General features: G+C 51.3%; 2 protein-coding genes across 6 annotated transcripts; one reads left to right on the forward strand and one right to left on the reverse strand.

The window, feature by feature from the left end:
* Positions 1 to 1,743: 1,743 nt before the first annotated feature.
* Positions 1,744 to 15,174, forward strand: LZTR1 (leucine zipper like post translational regulator 1). 4 transcript variants are annotated; one of them, XM_078595231.1, is made up of 20 exons: positions 1,745 to 2,024; positions 2,367 to 2,429; positions 3,401 to 3,457; positions 4,309 to 4,388; positions 4,564 to 4,672; positions 5,149 to 5,232; positions 5,718 to 5,775; positions 6,318 to 6,457; positions 6,777 to 6,996; positions 7,401 to 7,511; positions 8,363 to 8,455; positions 8,848 to 8,943; positions 9,428 to 9,620; positions 10,356 to 10,525; positions 11,014 to 11,173; positions 11,626 to 11,752; positions 12,447 to 12,596; positions 13,060 to 13,165; positions 13,483 to 13,563; positions 14,196 to 15,174. In XM_078595231.1, exons 1-20 carry the CDS (start codon positions 1,879 to 1,881, stop codon positions 14,313 to 14,315), a joined length of 2,364 nt encoding a protein of 787 aa, XP_078451357.1. In that variant the 5' UTR covers positions 1,745 to 1,878; the 3' UTR covers positions 14,316 to 15,174. The 4 variants fall into 4 exon arrangements, with proteins under 4 accessions (XP_078451359.1, XP_078451360.1, XP_078451357.1 ...); XM_078595232.1 differs by having other exon boundaries at positions 6,777 to 6,978; XM_078595233.1 differs by lacking the exon at positions 13,060 to 13,165 and having other exon boundaries at positions 1,744 to 2,024; positions 12,447 to 12,608.
* A 215-nt stretch (positions 15,175 to 15,389) lies between these two features.
* GUCD1 (guanylyl cyclase domain containing 1) lies at positions 15,390 to 21,966 on the reverse strand. Of its 2 annotated transcripts, none has more exons than XM_078595236.1 (6): positions 21,538 to 21,966; positions 19,452 to 19,536; positions 18,629 to 18,737; positions 18,018 to 18,109; positions 17,095 to 17,471; positions 15,390 to 16,454 (listed from the first exon to the last, which is right to left on the reverse strand). In XM_078595236.1, exons 1-6 carry the CDS (start codon positions 21,566 to 21,568, stop codon positions 16,363 to 16,365), a joined length of 786 nt encoding a protein of 261 aa, XP_078451362.1. In that variant the 5' UTR covers positions 21,569 to 21,966; the 3' UTR covers positions 15,390 to 16,362. The 2 variants fall into 2 exon arrangements, with proteins under 2 accessions (XP_078451362.1, XP_078451361.1); XM_078595235.1 differs by having other exon boundaries at positions 18,572 to 18,737; positions 21,538 to 21,964.
* Positions 21,967 to 22,560: the final 594 nt, after the last annotated feature.

Below are 22,560 nucleotides of genomic sequence, written 5' to 3' on the forward strand. Positions count from 1 at the left end.
GTTACGGCCCAATTGCGTAACTGTTTCGATTTTATGGCCCAGCAAAAAGTTACAGTAATTGTTTTATGGTGTTTAAGATTGTGTGTAATTTATCATCCGTCGTGATCATTCCACTGTTGGATGACAGCACCTCAAACCAAGCCGGTGCTTATATCCCCCGCGGTGCAACATTCCACTTAAATGTATTCGCTACTGACTTCCCGCCATCATCTCGGATGCGTTCCATTCCTGGGCTGCCACTCCCGCTCATCATTCTTAACTAACACGAAGTGACGGTGACGTCACAACGGCGCCTGTGCCAGGCCAGGTGCACTTTGAGGCCACACACCCACACCCTTCTTGCCCATTTTGCTTTTGACTATCCATAACAATTGAAAGTCGCGACGCTTGACTGCTTACGCTCTCGAATCCGTGTCTCCCAGTCGTCTTCGTCGTCTCAACAGAACTCCCAAAGCGTGCAATTTTGTCCACGGTTCTTGGCGAAACTTTAAAAAAAGTTTTGTTCCGCCTAACGTCATGGGACTCCCCCACCCCTTGGCCAATTGGGGAGGGTTGGTGGGGGGATGGGGGTGTTCAAGTTAAAGTTCATTTATTAAGCATAGCCCTGTGAGCCATTCGGCTCTTGAATCGGGTGCAACCGCAACAAACAAAAACATGAACAAGAAAACATCTTAAAGTGAATATGTGACTAAGTGCAAACAGGAAATCCAAGAAAAGACAGCAAAATATTGCAGAAAAAACACCGTACACCAACGCTGTGAGTCAAACAACAACAACCACAAAACAACTATTGGTGGTGGGGGGGGGGATCGGTGTTGGGGGGGGGGATCGGTGGTGGGGGGGGGGGATCGGTGGAGGGGGGGATCGGTGGGAGGGGGATCGGTGGGGGGGGGGATCGGTGGGAGGGGGATCGGTGGGAGGGGGGGGGGATCGGTGGGAGGGGGGGGGGGATCGGTGGGGGGGGGATCGGTGGGGGGGGGATCGGTGGGGGGGATCGGTGGGGGGGGGATCGGTGGGAGGGGGGGGGGGATCGGTGGGAGGGGGGGGGATCGGTGGGAGGGGGGGGGGGATCGGTGGGAGGGGGGGGATCGGTGGGAGGGGGGGGGGATCGGTGGGAGGGGGGGGATCGGTGGGAGGGGGGGGATCGGTGGGGGGGGGATCGGTGGGGGGGGGATCGGTGGGGGGGATCGGTGGGGGGGGGATCGGTGGGAGGGGGGGGGGGATCGGTGGGAGGGGGGGGGATCGGTGGGAGGGGGGGGGATCGGTGGGAGGGGGGGGATCGGTGGGAGGGGGGGGATCGGTGGGAGGGGGGGGGGATCGGTGGGAGGGGGGGGATCGGTGGGAGGGGGGGGATCGGTGGGAGGGGGATCGGTGGGGGGGGATCGGTGGGGGGGGGATCGGTGGGAGGGGGGGGGGATCGGTGGGAGGGGGGGATCGGTGGGAGGGGGGGGGATCGGTGGGAGGGGGGGGGGATCGGTGGGAGGGGGGGGGATCGGTGGGAGGGGGGGGGGATCGGTGGGAGGGGGGGGGGGATCGGTGGGAGGGGGGGGGGGATCGGTGGGAGGGGGGGGGGGATCGGTGGGAGGGGGGGGGGGATCGGTGGGAGGGGGGGGGGGGATCGGTGGGAGGGGGGGGATCGGTGGGAGGGGGGGGGGGATCGGTGGGAGGGGGGGGGGATCGGTGGGAGGGGGGGGGATCGGTGGGAGGGGGGGGGATCGGTGGGAGGGGGGGGGATCGGTGGGAGGGGGGGCTACCATGTTCCCGCCCCCCGCGCCGTAACCGGCAATGGCCGCGCATCACGACCAAAACAAACCGAGGCGGATTTACATTTCGACCCAATATTAGAGCAAAGAAACCGAGTGGACCAAACGGACCGCCATGTCCACCACCAACGTGGCGCCTAACGTCGACTTTGACCACAGCTGCTCGGATTGCGTCGAGTATCTGACGCTGAATTTCGGGCCCTTCGAAACGGTGCATCGCTGGCGGCGCCTGCCGCCCTGTGACGAGTTCGTCGGGGCGAGGTGAGCAGGCGAGGCCGAGGCCCCGTGTCCGGGGTTAGGCCGCACGTGTAACGTCGCTGCGATTAAATAGATACAATTCACGCGGCCTTTGATTTATTGAACCTCGCTCCTCTTGCTTGCGTGGTATGATCTTGGGAGATAAGGAGTTTGAAGCTCCGTTAACGAGGAAAAGCTAAACAATATATATACTTTAAAGCGATATACTGTACTGTTATGGGTGTCTGCATTGATATAATCGGTGACATCGTTACAGGGGGCAGTAACAGGCAATGATTTGTTGCAATGATTTGTAGCCGGTGCTTGTGGTTTAGTAATCGTTACATTTCTTACGTCCCCTGCCAGGAGGAGCAAACACACCGTGGTCGCCTACAAAGATGCCATCTACGTGTTTGGAGGAGACAATGGGTAAAGGTCTTTGCCCACTTTTTCTTATCCCTACGCGTCGAAATCTTGTCAACGATGAGGGGAAAAGCCCCCATAGAATACTACAGCAGTCGTGCACGGCCGGACAATCATAAAAGATAAGAAGCGTTATGGTTTCCCCGCCTATAGTATTCATGTTAGCCAAGCCCATGGGTGTGTGTGTGTGGAAGTGGTTTCCAGAGGCAGACTTTGAGTCCTGATGAGATGGAAACCGGCTGTCTTTTGCTCAAATCTGGTTTTGTTAGTGGCAAATGCACTTCCTCCGAAAACTGCTGACGGGTTTTGCATATGCATCGAGGATGCGTGCTCTGTACGGCTCTTTTGTCAATCCACTGCTGGATGAGGGGCCATTCCATGCGGTGCGGATCGTGGAGGTTATTTCACCAAACTTCGCTTTGCTTGTCTGTGCGGGTTAAAGACGGGTGGATAGACAGGGCAGCGTGAGAAGTACAGGTGAAGCAGTTTGGTGACACTGCCCTGTGATGCCCACAGCAGGTCTTGTCTTGACCCAATTGCATTTCCCAACCAAAGGCAAAACGTAAGCGTGACTCCCCGCTCAAACGAGCCGTAGGACGCGGTTCTACACTGCCAGCAATTACGCTCCTGCAGTGAGAGGCAATCAGTCCATTCATCGGAGGGAAATTATTTGTTGAGTTCCTATCCAAAGCGGTTCTCTGCAAATCCGGTGACCTGAGTTTTGATCCCAGGCCACGTCTCACTTGAATGGTGAGTGATATCTGACCTCGGTCTTGGGGTACCCCTGCCTTCAACCCACACTGATCAGGGTGGTTAAATTTGGTCATTAACCAACATGAATAACAGTGTGGTGAGGCCTTCACGCGGTAATGGATTTATAGAGGGCTGTAGATTAAGGTATGACGTTTTAATTGCACATGCCATTCCGTTGGTGGGTTAGGGTCCGGGTCACCATTTATTTTTGTCTCTTCATGCAGGAAGAATATGCTCAACGACCTGCTGAGGTTTGATGTAAAGGACTGCTCCTGGGGGAGGTGAGTCTCTTTAGTGTGTTTGTAATATGACTGCAGTAGTCAGAATCACAAGACAAACCCTACACAGCAGGGGTTGGGAACATCCATCCCTTGACGACATGAGCACTATCATGTAGATTCTATTTAGCCATTATTGCAAGCCTCTTAGATGCACTAATTGGGTACTAATTATTTGGTCATGTTGCATTGACAGTTGAGCACAAGCGTAAATAACACATTTGTAGATAACACTGCCTTAAAAGTCCTTTCTCGAGAGCAGACGTGCTAATAAGAAGGATCATTGGCAGAAACGTCGTATAGTATGTATTATGTATGTTTTCTTTTAAAGTAGTGTCATGTGGAATGTGTTGAGTGCTCTGATAATTGGGTACTAGAGGGGAGTATTCTCGACCTGGCAACACCGCGTTTCTAATTGTAGTGAGCTCAGTCATTTCTGACACCGCAAGTGCCTCTTGTGACAGTCGTGACAGAGATTCGTGCTAATGCATAGCCACAAAAAAGGTTTTTGAAAGTCCTATTCTGGCCCCATAAAAGGCTCACCACCGCTGCTCTACGTGAATATATGAATGTAGACCGTGTCATAGAATTCCATTGGGAGTGATATATTTTTGCTCTAAGGCTGTGGAAAAAAATGGCAAACCGTTAGTTTAATAATGAAAATAAATCACAGACATGGGTTTGTTTCGCCTCTAAAAAATGAAATGGAGGAAATGAAGTAAAAAAACACAGCATGGAAAATTATGGTCAAATCCTCCACCCCCCTCCCCCCCATGACCCAGACGGCATGGGGAGGCCCTCATCCAGCAGTAGATTGACATAGGGCTGTGCATGCATGTTCGTGTGCATTGCAGGGCATTCACGATGGGCGTCCCGCCCGCCCCACGCTACCACCACTCGGCGGTCGTACACGGAAGCAGCATGTTCGTCTTCGGTGGGCCGCACATTCTCACCTCCCGCTCACGCTGTGAATGTGTTCACGCTCTCATGACACCAGTGTTGCTCACACTGTTGTTGTATCCCGGCTTTATTGTCCAGTGTTTTGAAATGATTCGACTTATAGTGATTAATTATAAATGTTTAAATGCGGGCATTTGTTCACGTTTCAGGCGGCTACACGGGCGATATTTACTCCAACTCCAACCTCAAGAACAAGAATGACATGTTTGAATACAAGTTCGCCACCGGGCAGTGGACCGAGTGGAAAGTGGAAGGCCGGTGAGTCGGCAGGGCCTGGTGAACACTGTTAATGTTTACATGAGAATTCCGAATAGGTAAAGTTAAAAGTGCTGCCCTGCAATTATCTGCTGACGCCACTGTTGGTGGAAGGGCCTCAACAATAGACCCTTCCGCTTGAGTGAGCCCCTGTAGAGGATGTTTTGGCCTACTCTTCCACATTGTCCAGACAGTTTGATTGAGATGTGAGTACGCACACGTTATCCCACCACACACGACCTGTCGATCAACTAACTGGTCTCCCCATTGACACTGCTGGCTGGACAGAGGCGGATTATTCAAGAAACTTGCCGCACTAGAAAATCCAACCGCCGACCTCTGGATTCCAATTCCATTGTGCTAGCCATTACACTACGGCAGCATCCCTGGCCACTGAATAATATTCTTATTGAACAAACGGATTGTTATGCTGCGCGCGGAGTGAGCGGCATTTGAGTGACGCTGTGCGGCGCATGCAGGCTCCCCGTAGCTCGCTCCGCACACGGCGCCACCGTCTACGAGGACAAGCTGTGGATCTTTGCCGGATACGATGGCAATGCACGGTAAGTGATGTCGGGGGTGTGAGAGAGTGAGAGAGAGAAAGGAGTCGAAACATGTATGGGAAGGATCCTCCACTAATGGACTCTATGAGCTCACATTGAAGCTTAAGAGTCATCAGAATGTGACAATTTTTTCACAAATATACCAATGCAATAAAAAGTTTTTTATTGCATTGGAATGTGTGATTAGTTCTCCTCTGCTGCCCCATAGTTTGGAATTTCCTTCGTCGGCTTTCTGCTTTCTGCCCCCAGCGTCTATTCAAGTGAAGGCGAACGACCTTTTTTTTCCTCTCTGCCACTTGACTGAGTGCCTGTCTGCCCCCTTTTTTGCATAATATAAATAGTCCCGACTATTTCTGTTCAGTATCTTAAGACGCCGTCGCATTTAGAAGCGACGCTATTTAAATCCAAATTGTGTTGCATTCCATTTTAACCTAAGCATTGGGAAGTAAAGTGCTGGTGTGTGCACTTTCGGTTTATGACTGCAGGTTGAACGACATGTGGACGATATGCCTGCTCAATCGGGAAGCGGCCTGTTGGGAAGAGGTAAGGCTCACGGTCTGTGCATCCAGAAAATGGTTCTTGTTTTTGGTTGTAAGGTTTTGAGGGTCCTGCAGTAGGGGGTGTTGATTGCTATGTATATTCCAATAGAGTCATTTGCAGGTAATTTTTTGGAGTAATTTTGCAACTTTTGACAGTGACGCTGGCATACAATGACCTACTCTTGCAGCAACATTTTTCTAAATATTAAATGAGATTTTGTAGAATAATTAAGGTATATTTTTTGTGCACACGTGCCTTTGCCATGTGCGGTAGTGTAGTGGTTAACACGATGTGCTACGAAACCGGCAACCTGAGTTTGATTCCCGCTCACGGCCAAGATTAATGACGAATGTCTGAACCGGTCCCCTGGGGCTTCCCAAGGTCGACTCAGCCTTAAAATGAATACTTGGTGCGGTCTGTAAACATAAGCATTGGATAGGCAACGGTGTCTGGGTGTAGGGGCTGGCCACCCATCCCCTCGTGTGCCGTGTGCGAGCCTTAATAGGTGCTTGCTAACGGCATTTGTGTCTCCGTGCGTAACGCAGATCGAGCAGAGCGGGGAGATCCCACCGTCGTGCTGCAACTTCCCCGTGGCCGTGTGCCGCGACCGCATGTTCGTCTTCTCCGGGCAGAGCGGCGCCAAGATCACCAATAGCCTCTTCCAGTTCCACTTCACACAGCGCATGTACGCCGGCCCTCCTCTGTCCCTCCGTCCCTCGCTATCATCGCCGCGCCCCTCAGCAGCTGCAGCCCCACGGCCATAGCGGCGTCGCCTGCGAATTTATTTAACTCGTAGCACCGTTTCCGTGCTCGGCTGCCACGAACCTTTTTACATCGCGTGACTGTAGCACAGCCAGCCTTTTATATTTTTACAAGTTATTTGCCAAAATGGTCGCAAGTGACAAACTCCTCGATGGGAAATTATTAACGATTTCGCTTGTTCCCCCCCTCCCCCTCTACCCACATCTCGCCTCCCCCCGCTGCCGACCCCTGCCGACCCCCAGCTGGAGCCGCATCCCCACGGAGCACCTTCTGCGTGGGTCGCCCCCACCACCCCAGCGCCGTTACGGCCACACGATGGTGACATTTGACCGGCACCTGTACGTGTTTGGCGGCGCTGCCGACAACACGCTGCCCAACGAGCTGCACAGTTATGACACAGACTCGCGCAGCTGGGAGGTGGTGCAGGCCAGCCCGGACAGCGAGGTGATCGACGCGATGCTTGTGAGCATTGCTGGGCACATGGGTACGGGTAGACTAGTTAGCACGGGCAGCCGAGCGACTGGGTACAAATATGGGGGAAGTTGATACAGGGGTTCCATTTCTCTGTTTGCACAAGGGCCCTTGCCAACCATGTTGTGCTACTGCTAGGATTGCTCAAAACGGTGTTTTTCAACTCCACTGCTTCCCTTGTCTAACAACTATCAGGTGGGTGCAGTGTGCAGTTGCTGTAAAATTTGTGTACAAGTAGAAAAGATTGGTGGTCGCAAAAAAGATTCGATCACGGTCAAGCTGCCTGGATTGGAAAGCGAGGATCTCATTGGTGCCAACTCGGCGCTCTGACCTCTGTGGCAGCCGGCTGTGTCTGGGCCGCGTCTCTTCACTGCGTGACCTCACTGTGTGCACAGCTGCCGAGCGGGCGGGTGTTCCACGCGGCGGCCGTCATCGGGGACGCCATGTACATCTTCGGCGGCACGGTGGACAACAATACGCGCAGCGGAGAGATGTACCGCTTCCAGGTGGCTCCCGCCCCCCTGCCCCATATTCCACCCCTCCACCGCACCCTCCCGCTCACATCCCCATGACGATCGTCTTGGCGTCTGGAGGAAGCTAGGCTTCTCATTCGCTCATCTAAATAAATATTCTCATGAACGGGTTCACAGCACGCCAGTCCGCAGTCCCGTGCATTGCTTCCCTGTCCAGTCTCAGAATAACTACAAGGTCGCTCTCACTGTCTGGATCTTCCGCAAAGCTCATGGTCCACCCTAAATCGCATCTGCACAAATCATGGCAGATGCGGATACCTGATGCGCAAATGTAAAATTTAAAACTAGGGTCATTCAGAATTGACCGTACAATGTATAATGACGTCATGCCCGATCCACAAGTACGAAGGAGACATCACAGCGATACACTCCGCTGCTCCAGATACGGTTATCTGGTTTGACTACATGAATGTGAAGTTGTGCTTGTTGCTCTGCATCTGCATCAGGCACACGACAAGAAGAAGACTGTCTTCAAGATCATCCCTGCCTACCTCTGTATCTTAGCCTGCCTCCGTATGAACTCTGTCTTGCCTCTCCATTCTCAATCTATCACCATGCATTGTTTTTTTTCTAGGGCGCTGTAGCACTGCCTTCTACAACTGGCACTGACCAGTGTGAGTGCGGTCAAATTACCTTCATGACCCACTTGGCTTGGGAAGGCCTTCATCCAGCAGTGAATTTGTCCTGCCAAAAAAAAACACACATTGAATGGCCTATGGCCGTAATACCAGATCGCTTGAGGCCACTGACGGTCTGATAAAGTGGATCGCTTCCCCCCCCCCCCCCCCACTTGACGAGCAGCGTTGATCTCTTTGCCCGCGCAGTTCTCCTCCTACCCCAAGTGCACCCTGCACGAGGATTACGGGCGGCTCTGGGAGAACCGGCAGTTTTGCGACGTCGAGTTCATCGTGGGGGAGGTGAAGGATGCACAGGCACACGCACGCACCAGCGCACACACACACACGCAAGAACACATGTAGACACGCACCAGTACATCGAATGCCCGTCTGCACACTGAACTTGGATTCTTGTGAGCTTTCCCTTGTTGAATGTGGATTTTTATTATCATGTTTAGTTTTATTTATAGCATAGTAGTTCATACAAAATTGTTACAATCTGGTAAGCAGCAGCCAGGCAGGGAGCCTGCACTTCCAAAAAATCCCAAGCGCTTTAGTCTTCTATATATTAAGATGATAATTGCAGACAATGAGTGATTATACGTGGAGGCAACTGGAGTGCTCGAAGAAACGACGGTACGGCAAACTCAGCTCGCTCGTGGTGCTCCCCTTCCACCCCCCTGCCCCAACAGAAAGAGGAGCGAGTGAGGGCCCACATCGCCATTGTTACGGCACGCAGCAGCTGGCTGAGGAAGAAGATCGTGCAGGCGAGGGAACTCGCCAAGCAGGCAAGCCAACGCCCGCGGCTTCACGAGCACATGGTGGTGATGGTGGTCATGGCGATCCATCACCATTGCTGTTAGCATCATCGGTCTCTACCCTGCTGTGGTGGTTATGGCTGTCACTGCTGTGGAAGATTATAAGGATGATGTGATGGTGGTATCATATGGTTTTGGATAGTAATGATCACAGTGATGACTCGTCCTGTGTGTGATGGATGATGGTGAAGTTAATGATGTCTATCATCCTGCTCTGATATTGACGATGGCATTTACATTGATGATAATGGTTATCTTCCTGTCATGGTCACGGTTAATGGTGAGGTTGATGACGATTAAGGTGACGACTGTTATCTTCTCCGGTGGCCATTACCGTCTACCTGCTGTGGAAGGGGATGGCAACGATGACGACGATGACGACAATGATCGTGGTGATTGGCGGCGACGGCGGCCGATATCCTTCTCTTCCGCTTTCTCCCCTGGCGGCCGGCAGAAGCAGAACGAGGAGAGCAAGGGCGAGAAGGAGAGCCTGACGCTGTCGCTGCGCGAGGCGGCCGGCTGCCGACCGTCGCCCGAGTCGCTCACATCGCCCGCCCTGCGCGTGGCCGTGCGCAACGCAGAGGCGCAGCCCTTCGAGATGCTGCTGCAGTTCCTCTACACGGACCGCATACAGTACCCGCGCAAAGGTTTCCTTCTATTCGCTCGTTTTAAAAATAATCGTTCTGTACGTGCGCACGGAATAGAATTCAATTATTTAAAACTATTTTTGTTATTTCACCAGGTAGGTAAGGCCCACTGAGCTACGTAGCTCTTTTTCAGAAGCGACCTGGCCACAAATGATAGCTCGACGATGTGGCTTATCACGTGGAAATTTATAGCGGCCAAATACTTCAAACGCATGATGTTTATAAATGTGGAGGGAACAACCGGAGAAAAATCCTTCCATGCGACCACGGGGAGAACACGCAAACTCTAAATATCAGGTGTCAGGGCCGGGATCGAACCCACGAACTCCTGTATACCGTAGCGAAATGTAATACAGTTAATTCTTTCCGATTAAGAAACACGTGTTGGTTTGTTGAAACAGCGCAGCCGCTGTAGATTCTACACGTGCCACACAAGGGCGAAAAAAACAACGATTTGGATCGGATGGTGACCTCCCAAATCATCACAATAGAATCGTTGAGAGACTGAACTGTTATATCCATAAGCAACAGGCAACCCACATCTTTCTTGCAAAACACCCCCCATACTTAGCTTCTGCAGACTCGCAATGCTAAAACAAGCGTCACCGAACTGAGCAGCTCGATGACTGCGTGCAAGGTGCCGACCGTCCGCCGCGTTGCGCCCTTCCACCCCCTCGCCGTCCCCGCTGGCTCGTCGCCCTACGTTGACCCCACGGCACCGCGTGACCTCACCAGGCCACGTGCAGGACGTCTTGCTGATGAGCGACGTGTACCGGCTGGCGCTGTGCTTTGCACTGGCGCGGCTCGAGCAGCTGTGCCTGCAGTACATCCAGGCGTCCGTGGACCTGGGCAACGTCCTGGCCGTGCTGGAGAATGCCAACATGCTGCAGCTCGACATGCTCAAGGTACGGCGGCGTCACCGGAGCGCCATGTCGGTGGGTAGTGGCGTTGGAAATGGGGAGGCCCTCATCCAGCAGTGGATTGACAAAAAACGACTGTGGATTTGACACATCTTAATCAATTGGTGATCCAGCGCTCGCTGAATCACTCGTGGCCACCTGGACTCCAACCCAGGACCTTATTGGTGCTGTCTCAGTGCTCTCTGACATCTGAGGCAAAGGCGGCCCGGCGTGGTGCTGGCCACCCACCCTGTCGTGTGCCGTACTGGCCTTCATAGGTGCTACTCGCTAACAGCACTTGCCCCAACAGTCCGTTAAGGCTGTACGAGAGATCTTTGTTTCGCCTGATCTTTGAGCAACCCATCTACCTTGGTTGTGTTTTATCGCTGTGTGCCACCCGCTTAGCTCTGAGGCCACCCGTTTTTATCGCTTACCTCGTTAGAATCAAATGACCTTCCCTCTCTTCGCTTGCGCCCCCCCCCTCCCCCGCACAGGAGTACTGCCTAAAGTTCGTGGTGAAGGACTCCCATTTCAGCCAGGTGATCATGAGCCGAGAGTTTGAGAGCCTGTTTCCGGCGCTCATCGTGCAGATCGTCCGGCGCAAGGAGCATCCTCCGCCGCGCAGCAGCCAGCCCGAGCAGCCCATCGACATCGGTGAGCATGCGCCCACGTGGTTGCACGGGGGATGAGCGCGTGCATGTATACGTGCGTTATTTATTCCCTGTCTCTAGCGGTTAGCCTAGCGGTCGACGTGCTGCGCTACGAACCCGGTATCCCGAATTCGATTCCCGCTCACGGTCAACACCAGTGACGATTATCCGAACCGGTCCTGGGCCCTCCCCTAGGACGACTCCGCCTCAGATGAGTACCTGGTGCGGTGTGTAAACATTACCACTTGGGAGACAAAGGTGGCCGGGCGTGGTGCTGGCCACCCACCTCCTTGTGTGCTGTGCCAGCCTTCATAGGTGCTCGCTTAATAGCACTTGACCCAACAGTGTGTTAAGGCTATACGAGGGATCTTTGTCTTTGTACGTTATTTATTCCCTGGCTCTCACTCTTCAACACGGTTTGCTGGCCGGCTTGGCCTTCGTCATCTCTGCCCTCAGGAACGTCCCTGGTGCAGGACATGAAGAGCTACCTGGAGGGGGGCGGCCTTGAGTTCTGTGACATCACGCTGCTGCTGGATGGACAGCCGTCGCCGGCGCACAAGGCCATCCTTGCCGCACGCTCCAGGTGGCCCACGCTGCTGCATGCATTCCCCTTGCGATTGTGTCCCGGTTGCCGCTGAAGCAAACTTGCACGCTGGCTCGAAGCTGTGACCTTGCATTTGACCCTCAAGTGAACAGTCATTATAATACAATGCCAGTATTTGCTCACATGACGACCCACGCTGATCTTTGTTCTAAAAGGTCAAAGGAAAATCCTCCCTGTAGCTTTCAACACCCTAACCACACCACCAGGGGGTGGTGTGGTTAGGGTCAAGGCCAGGCACCTTTGTCTCCCCAGTGCTGATGTTTACAGATTGCACCAGGTACTCATTTAAGCATGCGTCGACCTAGGAGAGGCCCAGGACCAGTTTTGGTGCCACTCGGCACTAATTTTAGCTTTGGTTGGGAATTGAACTCGGGTTACCGGGTTAGTAGTGCACCATACACTTTGGCAATGATCCTGCTCCACCCACGCACCCATTACCCCACACACGCTCACGTATCCAATTTCTTACACACAACATGCACGAATGCATACCCTTTAGGCAACACTTAAAACTTGTCGATGAAAGGCTCCGCTGTTCCCCAACGCTTTCAACCGCTCCGTCCTACTGGGCGAGCTGCTGCGAACAATGGACGCCGAGGCAGTTTGGTCGCGCACGTTCCTCATTTGCCGACCCGCCGCCCTGTCCCCCGTCTCGCCGGTGCCCTGCGAGCAGCTACTTCGAGGCGATGTTTCGCTCCTTCATGCCGGAGGACGGCAAGGTGAACATCTCCATCGGCGAGATGGTGCCCAGCCGGCAGGCCTTCGCCTCCATGCTGCGCTACATTTACTACGGCGACGTCAACATGCCGCCGGAGGACTCTCTGTATCCTCGTGTGTGAGTGAGCAAGTGAGCGCCGATGTTCAGGGTGATTCGGACGTGGTCGGTTAACTGCTGGGTGACCGTCTGTCGTGTTCCTGCGAAATAGCAACACCTGCGCACCAGATGATTCCATCAATCGCAATTAACGTCCTCCCAGGCACATTCCTTCCCTTGGATCAACAATGTAAGACTCCTTTAAAGCATTTTGGAGTTTAAATTGTGCTCTTTGTAATTTCAATCGGTGAATTACTGGACTACAATTTGACTTGCGATTGAGTTTAACTTTTCAGGCAATTATAAATGTCCTTTAGTGTAATTTATAAAAGCCACCAACAAAATTACTCGATTATATAGGGAAACAATTGGCTGTTTGAAAAGAAAAACAGCGATGTTGGCAAGGAGGGACGTTTGAACCTTGGGATGCGTACCGCTTGCGGTTGACCCTTGACCCTCAGCCACTGCACAGCTACTTGTTCTCGGCACCGTACTACTACGGCTTCACCAACAACCGGTTGCAGGCATACTGCAAGCAGAACCTGGAGATGAACGTCACCTTCCAGAATGTGCTGCAGGTGAGTGCGTGAGCAAAGCCAGTTTGGTAAATGGCATTCGTGCCTCGTGTTGGCCTACTTATTGAGCGTGTGTAAATGTCAGCTGGACTGTTTATCGTCAATGATTGCTCATGCATTATAGATGCCGTTCAGTTGAGATAAAAGTTGCAAATATTTTCATTCAATAATTCAGCACACTAGGTGGAATCAATAGAAGTTTTGTTCTGTCACTTCAAAACAATCACAACTAGAAACAGCTCGAGCGTGTGCCTACGTTGGCTGTGCTTGGCATGTACTACACCAGCTGTGGGTAACGTAACTTTAAGGCACCTCCTCAGATCCTGGAGGCGGCCGACAAGACGCAGGCAGTCGACATGAAGAAGCACTGCCTACACATCATCGTGCACCACTTCACCAAGGTGGGTCGCCCCCCAGGGCATGAGCTGCGGTGGTGCCGACATCGGCAGCAGCAGCAGCACCGCGGTCCCCTAACCTGGCCCCACCCAGTCGCTAGCGCCGTACGGCTAGCGCCGCCGTTCAACACCGTCATCGCTTGCGTGGTGCCAAGCGATTGCCGTGGCCCCCCTGCCGCAGGGGTCACGGGGGCACTTCTTGTCGCCCCACCGGACGGGGGCGCCGTCACCAAGGCGGCGCTGGGTGGAAGGGCGCTGGTGGAGCTCCTGAAGGACAGCGTCGCCTCGTGTCTCGCGCGCGTCAAATGTGCCACGCTGCGCTTTCTGCGCCAGTTGCTGGCAGTGGGAGCTATGGCGCCACTCAGACCAGGTGGCTCTCCCACCAGCCACGTGTGACCGAGTTAACCCGTCCCGAGTTATGCATGGCACTGCGCTGCACTTTCACCGGCCTGCACTTTAAGGCACAAACCTTGTATGACATTTATTTCACCATTAGTGCTGAGCTCGTTTCCTTTTCAGCACTTGCTCACTATTTTGTTTTGAGCACGACTTGTAAACTTTTGGTTCAGTTTTGCCGTTTCTTGAGTTTGCCCGTTCATCATGCTTCTCGTATATTTGTTTTCTTGTGTTGCGTTAAGGTGTCCAAGTTGCCCAAACTCCGTTCGTTGAGTCGGGAGTTGCTGCTGGACGTGATCGATTCGCTAGCGGAGCACGTCACGGAGAGGCAGTGTGTGGACATCGCGTGTCCTGACATATAGTTTCACCAGCACGTACCGACACACATGACCGAGCTCACCCCGCACGCGCACACAAACGCGCACATACCCTCGTTGCTATGGGTCGTGCCCTCAGAAAGCGGCACAGCGCTACATGGTCGTTCCACAACTGCACTTACTTTGTCTACGGGCCAGAGAACAAATTGGTACCACCTAATTTAGTAAAACTTTAGTTATTAATATGACCTTACTCATTTCACCGGAGTGGTTCTACCTTTTTTTAGCCAACAACCGTGAATGATGTGATGAACATTTCAAATGAGTTTGTTTCTAAAATAATGAATTCATATTATCCATATAAACAGAAGGCCAATAACAGTGATAACCATTTCAAATGAGTGGGGTTATCAAATAATTAATTCATATTCACCATATAAATAACTCGGTACCTCACAAGGTTTTGCAATCTCAGGCGGTACCAACAATTTAAGTATCTGGTGTGGGCTCATCGACCAGCAAGCTGTTAAGCCATGGCATGCGGCACTAAGCATGTCGGAGCTCACCTACTCACGCCTGGGACATCCACCCTCACACTAACACAAGCATTTAGGTCTAATCTAACTTATTACATTTGTACAAACCCATCGCTGTTTCTGCTGTACTAGTCTTACCCTCCACCGTCTGAAGCACTTTTAATAGACAAAGTATACGCACGGTGTAAAATGTATATGAGCGGATTGCGTTCAGGATGCGCAGTGAACTTTATAAGCTTACGAGCAGAATGGCCTCAATGGGAACAATATTTACGTACGTTTCAGTGGTAAGTCTTGGAGATTGATGTCGATGTTTTTTTTTGTTCCTTTGATAAATGTAAAACTTTTATTAAAATATTTAAGCGAGATCCGATAAGGTACATTGGTTTTGGTGAAGACACATTTTCACAGTTTTTTTTCCCCAATGTCTGCATTTTTCTGGCAAACACGGCAACGCATGCAGCGCACACGAAACGTAAACACACGCACGCTCGCAAACGTGTGAACTCCCTCACACCTCAACACACATGCACACACTGGCTGTGCGACTCTAGCACAGCCACACACGCGAGTGCATAAGTAGTGACTGGACATGGCAAACAAAACCGATATTTTGAAATCAAAGAACAAACCAAAACCCTTTTTCACACAATCAAAACAAAAAAGCCAGCTTACATCAGTGCATAATAATAACAAGAGATGGACGACTTCGCAGAGCTATGACAGAGATGTCCAAAATAGACTTTAAAGTGTTAAGTGTGTCCCTGCGCACACACACGCGCGCACACATACGTGCAAGTTTTTTGGGATGGAAGCAGCCTCTGTGCTTTTTGGCTCGTGTTATATTCCTTACAGATAGGAGAGCCCGGCCTGTCCAAGTCGTAGCTTTGGGATGGGGAAAAAAATCTGTGGTACGGGATGGGTGAGCCCCTCCGCTTCCGCAGGAGATGGGGTGGGCGAGCGGTTATGAATGGCACGTGGTCGACGCCTGTTGCTGGCCTGGGTTATCCTGCCTGGCTTCTGAGCCGGTCCTTAACGATTTAACCGCTCAACATTTACCCAGCATTGGCGGCGTCTGATTGGGCAGTCGCACTTCAATTTGTAAGTATGACTATTTAGGCACGGATCAGCTATGATGCTCGATCCACCAAATCGGGTGTCTTAAGGATATACGTTTTGATTGAATTCCCTTCAAGTTAACACTTTAAACTAATTGAGGCAGAACGGGACGGTAAAAATGCAACGGGACAAAACATGCCGTCTAGATGGACAATAAAAACTAGATGGGCAGTATGGAGAAGATGGTACAAACAAAACGAGTTGAACCGTGCCAATTCATTGAATCGTTGTGCCCAAATGAATCATTACATGTCTAATGATTAGCCAGCTTAACTGTTCCAATAGTGTCAAAGCCCTGTTATATATAAAAAGGAAAATTTTCAACAATCACACGCTGATCGTTTCGCAGTAGTAGAGCCTGGGATCTACTGCCAACTGAGCAGCCATGTCACAGGTAGTTTGTGGTGTAGTCGAGGGGTGGGTCAGTGGGACCTGAGCTAGGAATCCTTGTATACGAACAGAATGTCCTCGTCTGTGCCGTAACTTTTCCTTGAGTCGTTGAAGTTCTTCACAGTGCAGCTGCACATACCTGTGTGAATCGCACACGCAGACATCACTCTCGTCACATTGTGTCCACGCAACTAGACATCACAAAATAAGACGCAATTGTTATTTAAACAGATGTCTGAATGCCACTGCATCTCAAGATACTGCAAAGGTGACAAACGTCCTTTGGGTAGAGGAGGATAGGTTGGGTCAACGCAGGGAAACATGGAGAAGAGCGAGCAAAAGCACGACCTCATCTCATTGTTGACTTTGGTTATGAGCGTGCGTCCCTAGGTCTGTGTTTCTCAAACTCCAGTCCTCGCTTCCACTCTCGGTTCGGATCACCATAACTACGACCGTTAGACGACAAACATTGGGTAATCGGCGGGTGGGGGCAGGTCACGAGGGCCGGAATTTTGAGAAACATTGTCTTAGGTTTTGGTTCTTTCGGTAAAGTTACGTAGAATGGAAATAATAAAATAATATTAATATTAAATAATATAAATATATTGTTTTATATTTATATTATTTTATTATTTCCCTTCTACGTGACTTTACCGAAAGAACCAAGAATATGAATCCCTGCAGTCACGAAAGCTTTAAATCAAAATCATCTTAGGTTGTAATGCACACGTTCGTTCGGTACTAGTGGCGTCCAGGAAGCTCAATTAGCTTGGGCTCACGGTCTGAGAAGGCGGGGTTGTTGTAGAAGATGGCACGTGCGGAGCGGCTGTAACCACACAGGGTAACAAAGTGGCCCTGGTACTCTTGGCGCCGTTGGCACAACACGCAGCAGCCGGCGCCCAGCGCAGGCAAGCAGCAGCAGCAACCGGAGACGAGGCTCGACGACCAGCCGGCGCGTCGCTCGGCACCCCCGTCCACGTCATCGCCAACGTCGCCGGCCTCCGAATACGGGCTTCCGCCGGCCACCGCTGCCGTCGTGCCGCCCGCGTCGGCGGACGGGGGGCACAGGTCGCAGGAGAGCACGGACGCGTCCGTGAGGACGATGGCGATGTGGCCGCCCGCTAAGTGGCGCTCCACCTCTCCTACTGACACCGACCTGATGCAAGAACCGGCGGCGCACCGTGAAAAGCACGTACCCACAATGACAATGTGCGGTAGTTAACACTCAATGACGCGTGTTAAATGGTAGTGTGCGTGTACATTATGGCAGGGGTGGAGGGGACCTTTTTGTTAACTTGGGCTGAATGGAACTTTCAGACCCCTTGACGGGTCGCACATTAACACACATCTCGGTCACTTCTGTCACTGCACGAGCCGCTTGCAGTGATATAAGTAGCTGACAGTGCTAAAATTAGAACCACATTTTTGCCAGGAAAAAAATATTTCTCTCTAGTACCCGATAAGTGCAGCTAAGATGCTGACAGCGATGGAGAAATGTTGTTTTCGTGCAATTTCGAATTGGTATATCTCGTGCGGCGACGAGTCATCTGAAATTAAGTCGCAGGCAAATTGAGCCTCTGAGCCATAGGTTCCCTACCCATGCATTGTGACCAAGCTAAGGAGCTATATTCTGCAAATAATGACTTAGTTTGAATGTACATGAAAGCTGATGTACGAGTGTCAAAGATAACTTTATTGAAACCTTTTCTCCACCACCACTCCATTCGAGGCAGCCATCTGGAAGAGCCGATTCACCCTCTCTTCATCCGTCTCAAAGTGCCGGCGGTAAAAGCTCTGCAAAATAGCACGTGACATTTCGATGGTAATTAGAGCCATGGATCCAATGGTTGTCAAAGCCTCTTCGTCAAAGTGTCTCATGTCAATGCTTCTCTCCCCAGACCAATTGTGAATTGACTTGTCTTTACATTTGTATTGTATTGTTCTTTTTAAAAGTGGTCACTTAAAGATCCCTTTAAGTGACCACTTTTATCCACACAAACTAGGGGACACTGCACTTTGCAAATAGGTTTCAAGTGATGGGACAAAGACTAATTCAAGGCAAGATGGTAAGTCAAGGCCCGGTCCCAGGAAAGCAAGGCCATGCACGACTCATAAGAGCTTGTACTGACGATGCAGTCGTTGAGACGGGGCTCAGTATGGGACAGTGCAACAACATGGATGGGGCGTGAGCATAGCTTTCAGGGAACAAGACAAGAGGCCGCAGGTGAGGAGGGAGAAGCTGGGAGGGGCTCTCGCCTGGTTCCGGTAACCGCGGTCTACGCCAACCGTCTGCGTGCAGAAGCGGTGCCGCACATTGAGAGCCACCAGCAGGTAGGCCAGGTCGATGGTCCACACACTGTCACGCAGGTGAAGCCGCTCGCACGCACCCTGGAACTCCTCCTCGCCCACTCCGCGCACGTACCTACACCAAACATTTTCCCAGGAGACCCTCGGTGAGTCTCAGGAATCGTCTGTCAAAAGAGTTTTGGCGAATTCCCCCTCAATACATATGTGAGGGGGAGTGGATGTGTTTTGTAGTATGAACTCGGCGACCTAAGTTAAATTCCCAGCCACAGCGAACATTACTCTTCAGACTAGTCCCTGCCCCCATTCACAAAGCCACACTGACCAGCATGGTTGAGTATGGTCAACACCCACAACCGACAAAGCATGAGGAAACATTCATTCAGCAGTTGTTTGACAAAGGGGCTGTGTGATCTACAGTATAGGCATGTGGGAGAAACCAAGGTGCCTGGAGACACCATTTATGAGAGGATAACATTCAATACGCACTGAAAGACAATTGTCTTGGCAATGTAAATCTCAAATAGGTAAAAGTAGCATGGCACCCATTCCCATTAGCAGCCCTGAGTTAGTGGTAGTAGATATTACACATTACCACAAACGAGCTAATCTCTGTATAGGACAATAATGGTTAACTGCCAAAAAGTGATACTCATTTTTTATCAACTCCACTGAGAAAATGATAGGCCGAATCAACCGCAGACCGGGATTTGAACTCGCAACTTTGTGAATGCGAGTCCAGCCCTGCGACCAGACAGCCACCCATCCTGATGAAACCAAAACTACAACCGCAGGAGATCTGAAAAGAGACCGCGATTCGCCGTTCACGCACTGAGTGGCCATGCGGGCGCAGGCGAGACCACAGTCCCAGTGGAAGACCTGCTGGATTTTCGGCACAGGCAGCCGAACAAAGTCATCTGTGAACGACAAAGACAATGGGCAATTCCTAATGCAAAAATTACGTTTCAAATTGTGCAACCCTTTCCATGTTAGACAATGGTCGACGGAGGCAGACTTCACAGAGCTACCTCTGACGTAACTTTAAGTGACCTCTGGTCCAAATCGTTGGGCATAACAAACCGATATTTTTAATTCTCACATAACTGGAATTTAGCAGAATTATGCGCGGTACATTTTTAAAATGTCATGGGTTTTTTTTATTGCAGCCATTGGTGATTGGTGCTGACACCATGAACTCGCTACACTAGATAGAACACCGGGCATAATCACAAGCAACTCCCTGGATTCAAAACCCCGGGACCGCAGCGGTGCCAGATTCAACGCTGACATCTGTGCCACCTGGCCACCAAAGCAGGGTCACTTCGTTAGCAGAAGCCACCTCGACCGTGGAACGACTTGCCTGGCGCCCCCATCTCGTTACCTTGAGACCCGTGTCCTCCAGGTACTGTTACAGTTCTTGAGCTAATATTGACCGACCTTGAGAGAAACTCTGTGGGGGAGTGTGACTTGCAGAATTTCCCCACTGCGGGTGACGAGTAGCGGACGTTAAAATTTGCCGCTGTCAAGGACAATAATTCCACGTCATTAAATGTCCCGCGGCTAAGCCGAGCACAATAATAAACGGGAGTGTGAAGGCTGTAGCATACGAGCACGTATCAACCTCACTACAGTTATTATTTACGCCGCTTTATAACAGCCTCGAGTTACAAATTATATTTAATAGGATAAAGTTTTGACGAATGGCTCTGCTTCTGATGACTTCGTTCTTTGGTATTTAATGTGTTTTTTTCCCCCTAAAATGTATTCTAACCCTAATTTCTCATGCAAATGACAGTATATATTAATTTAAAAACTTTTTTAAGGAACCAGATTGTAAAATGTGCTCTCCAACACCAAGTCGTGCCTAGATGCCCTCCACTCTTAAAGGGTCGTTGCCCACAATGTAAGATTTTAGTTTTAATGTTTTACGGCTGTGCAAAGTTGTTCGTGATGTACGCGCTACTGCAAATAAATCATCGTCCGCACCACCTGATTTACACAGGCTTTGATTATATAAAGACATAATGGGTTTATGTCCAAATCTACTTAAACGATATTGAACCAACTCGGATAAAAAGCTCAAAACGCGGCCCAGGAATTTGGCTTGTCGCAGCTGGACCAGGTAAGGGCACAGAAACACACAACTACATGGAAATGACAGCCGAGACACCTGGCGTGCAACAAGGGCAGTACTTGAGAGATATGAAAAGGTCTGGAGAGAGATAAGGGCGGAGTGACAGGCGGGGAAAAGACCAGCTGCTATCAGAGAAGCTCTGAACACGGTCAAGGAAGCATGTCAAGCACAGAGACGGTACGGACAGGACCAGAGACACGGTCTGAACGAGGAAGACAGCACGACATAGCCACAGACTACCAGGTAGAGACACGGGGCTGTACCAGAGACAGGCAATAGTAAAGACAGTATCAGACAGAGAGACGACCAGTACTAGAGAGACACGGGCAATACCAGAGACAGAGAACCAGTGAGAGACACCAGCAACACGAGATGTACGGCCTGTCCCACAGAGACACGGACTGCACCACAGAGACACGGAGAGAAGCAGGCAGTACCCGAGAGAGATACGGACTGTATCAGACACAGACAAGACGAAGGACACGTGGACACAACTCTAGAGACAGACACACCACACACATAGCACAATACAACACACACACAGCACAATACAACACACACACAACACACCACACACACAACATACACACAACACACCACACACCACACAACACACACACCACACAATACAACACACACACCACACACACAACACACCACACACACCACAACACAAAACAGCCCACGTGGCCCGCACAAGCACCAGGGGCCCTGGCAGGCCGCCCCTGCGAAGGCCACAAGGCCCGGAGGGGGGGGGGAGGCCACAGCGGCCACGGCCACGCACCGGTCTCGTCCCGCGCTTCGCCCTCTTTCATGTCGCCTCGCCGCCCCCGGGCTCCGCTCTCTGTCTCTGCCGCGGGGCTGGGCTCTGGGCTGGGGGAGAGGAGGAGGAGGAGAAGAAGGGGCTGGGGGAGAGGAGGAGACGGCGGCGCTGGGACGAGGGTAGCGAGGCCTTCCGGGCTTCCCGGGGCTGAGGCTCCGCGCTGGGTCGTCGCGGGCCGCCGCTCTTCATCCCGGCCCCGCGGTCTCGGTGCCCCGGGAGCTTTGCCCGGACGGCCACGATTCGCGTCCTACGCCTCGACCAACTTTGTCTCTCTCTCTCTTCACACGACCACCACCAGCCCCCCACCCCCAGGTGGTCTATAGACGTCGTATGCGGTCACCGGAGGCGGCCTGCGGTGCGAAGGAGACTTCCGCCCCGTGCTTAATGGACACGTTTTTTCAGTTTTTTTTATTTACAGTAAAACCTTGGATTGCGAGTAACTTGGTCTGCGAGTGTTTTGCAAGACGATTAATTTTTTAAAATAAATATTAATTTGATAAACGAGCGAGGTCTTGCAATACGAGTAGTACGTTTTGTCTGCCGAGCGTCACGTGATCACAACTGATGTACGAGTGCTTTGATATACGAGTGCTTTGGATTACAAACATGTTTCCGGAACGAATTATGCTCGCAATCCAAGGTTTTACTGTATTTGGGTAGAGCCCTGTGAGCCATTCGGCTCTTGAATCGGGTGCAACCGCAACAAACAAAAACATGAACGAGAAAACATCTTAAATTTCGATTTAAAGCTTTCGTGACTGCAGGGATTCATCTTCTTGGTTCTTTCGGTAAAGTCACGTAGAAGGAAAGTAATAAAATAATAAAAATAAAACATAATAAAATAATATAATAAAATAAAATAATATAATAATTCTCACATCTTAAAGTGAATATGTGACTATGTGCAAACAGAAAATCTAAGAAAAGACGGCAAAAATTGCAGAAAAAGCACCGTACATCAACGCTGTGTGCACAAATCCCAGT

This window comes from Lampetra planeri, chromosome 6 (assembly GCF_965212315.1).
Source record: "Lampetra planeri chromosome 6, kcLamPlan1.2.h2, whole genome shotgun sequence".
In the NCBI taxonomy this organism is placed as follows: Eukaryota; Metazoa; Chordata; class Hyperoartia; order Petromyzontiformes; family Petromyzontidae; genus Lampetra; species Lampetra planeri.

What these genes read in the sequence shown, in the direction of transcription:
- LZTR1 (XM_078595231.1), top strand. Translation starts at nt 1,879, where the DNA reads ATGTCCACCACCAACGTGGCGCCTAACGTCGACTTTGACCACAGCTGC. An exon ending in GACGAGTTCGTCGGGGCGAG is followed by an intron (nt 2,025 to 2,366) that starts GTGAGCAGGCGA and finishes GTCCCCTGCCAG; the next exon opens with GAGGAGCAAACACACCGTGG. An exon ending in GTGTTTGGAGGAGACAATGG is followed by an intron (nt 2,430 to 3,400) that starts GTAAAGGTCTTT and finishes CTCTTCATGCAG; the next exon opens with GAAGAATATGCTCAACGACC.
- GUCD1 (XM_078595235.1), bottom strand. Translation starts at nt 21,568, where the DNA reads ATGAAAGAGGGCGAAGCGCGGGACGAGACCG. An exon ending in TGCGCCCGCATGGCCACTCA is followed by an intron (nt 18,738 to 19,451) that starts GTGCGTGAACGG and finishes TGTTTGGTGTAG; the next exon opens with GTACGTGCGCGGAGTGGGCG. An exon ending in GGAGTGGTGGTGGAGAAAAG is followed by an intron (nt 17,472 to 18,017) that starts GTTTCAATAAAG and finishes TTCTTGCATCAG; the next exon opens with GTCGGTGTCAGTAGGAGAGG.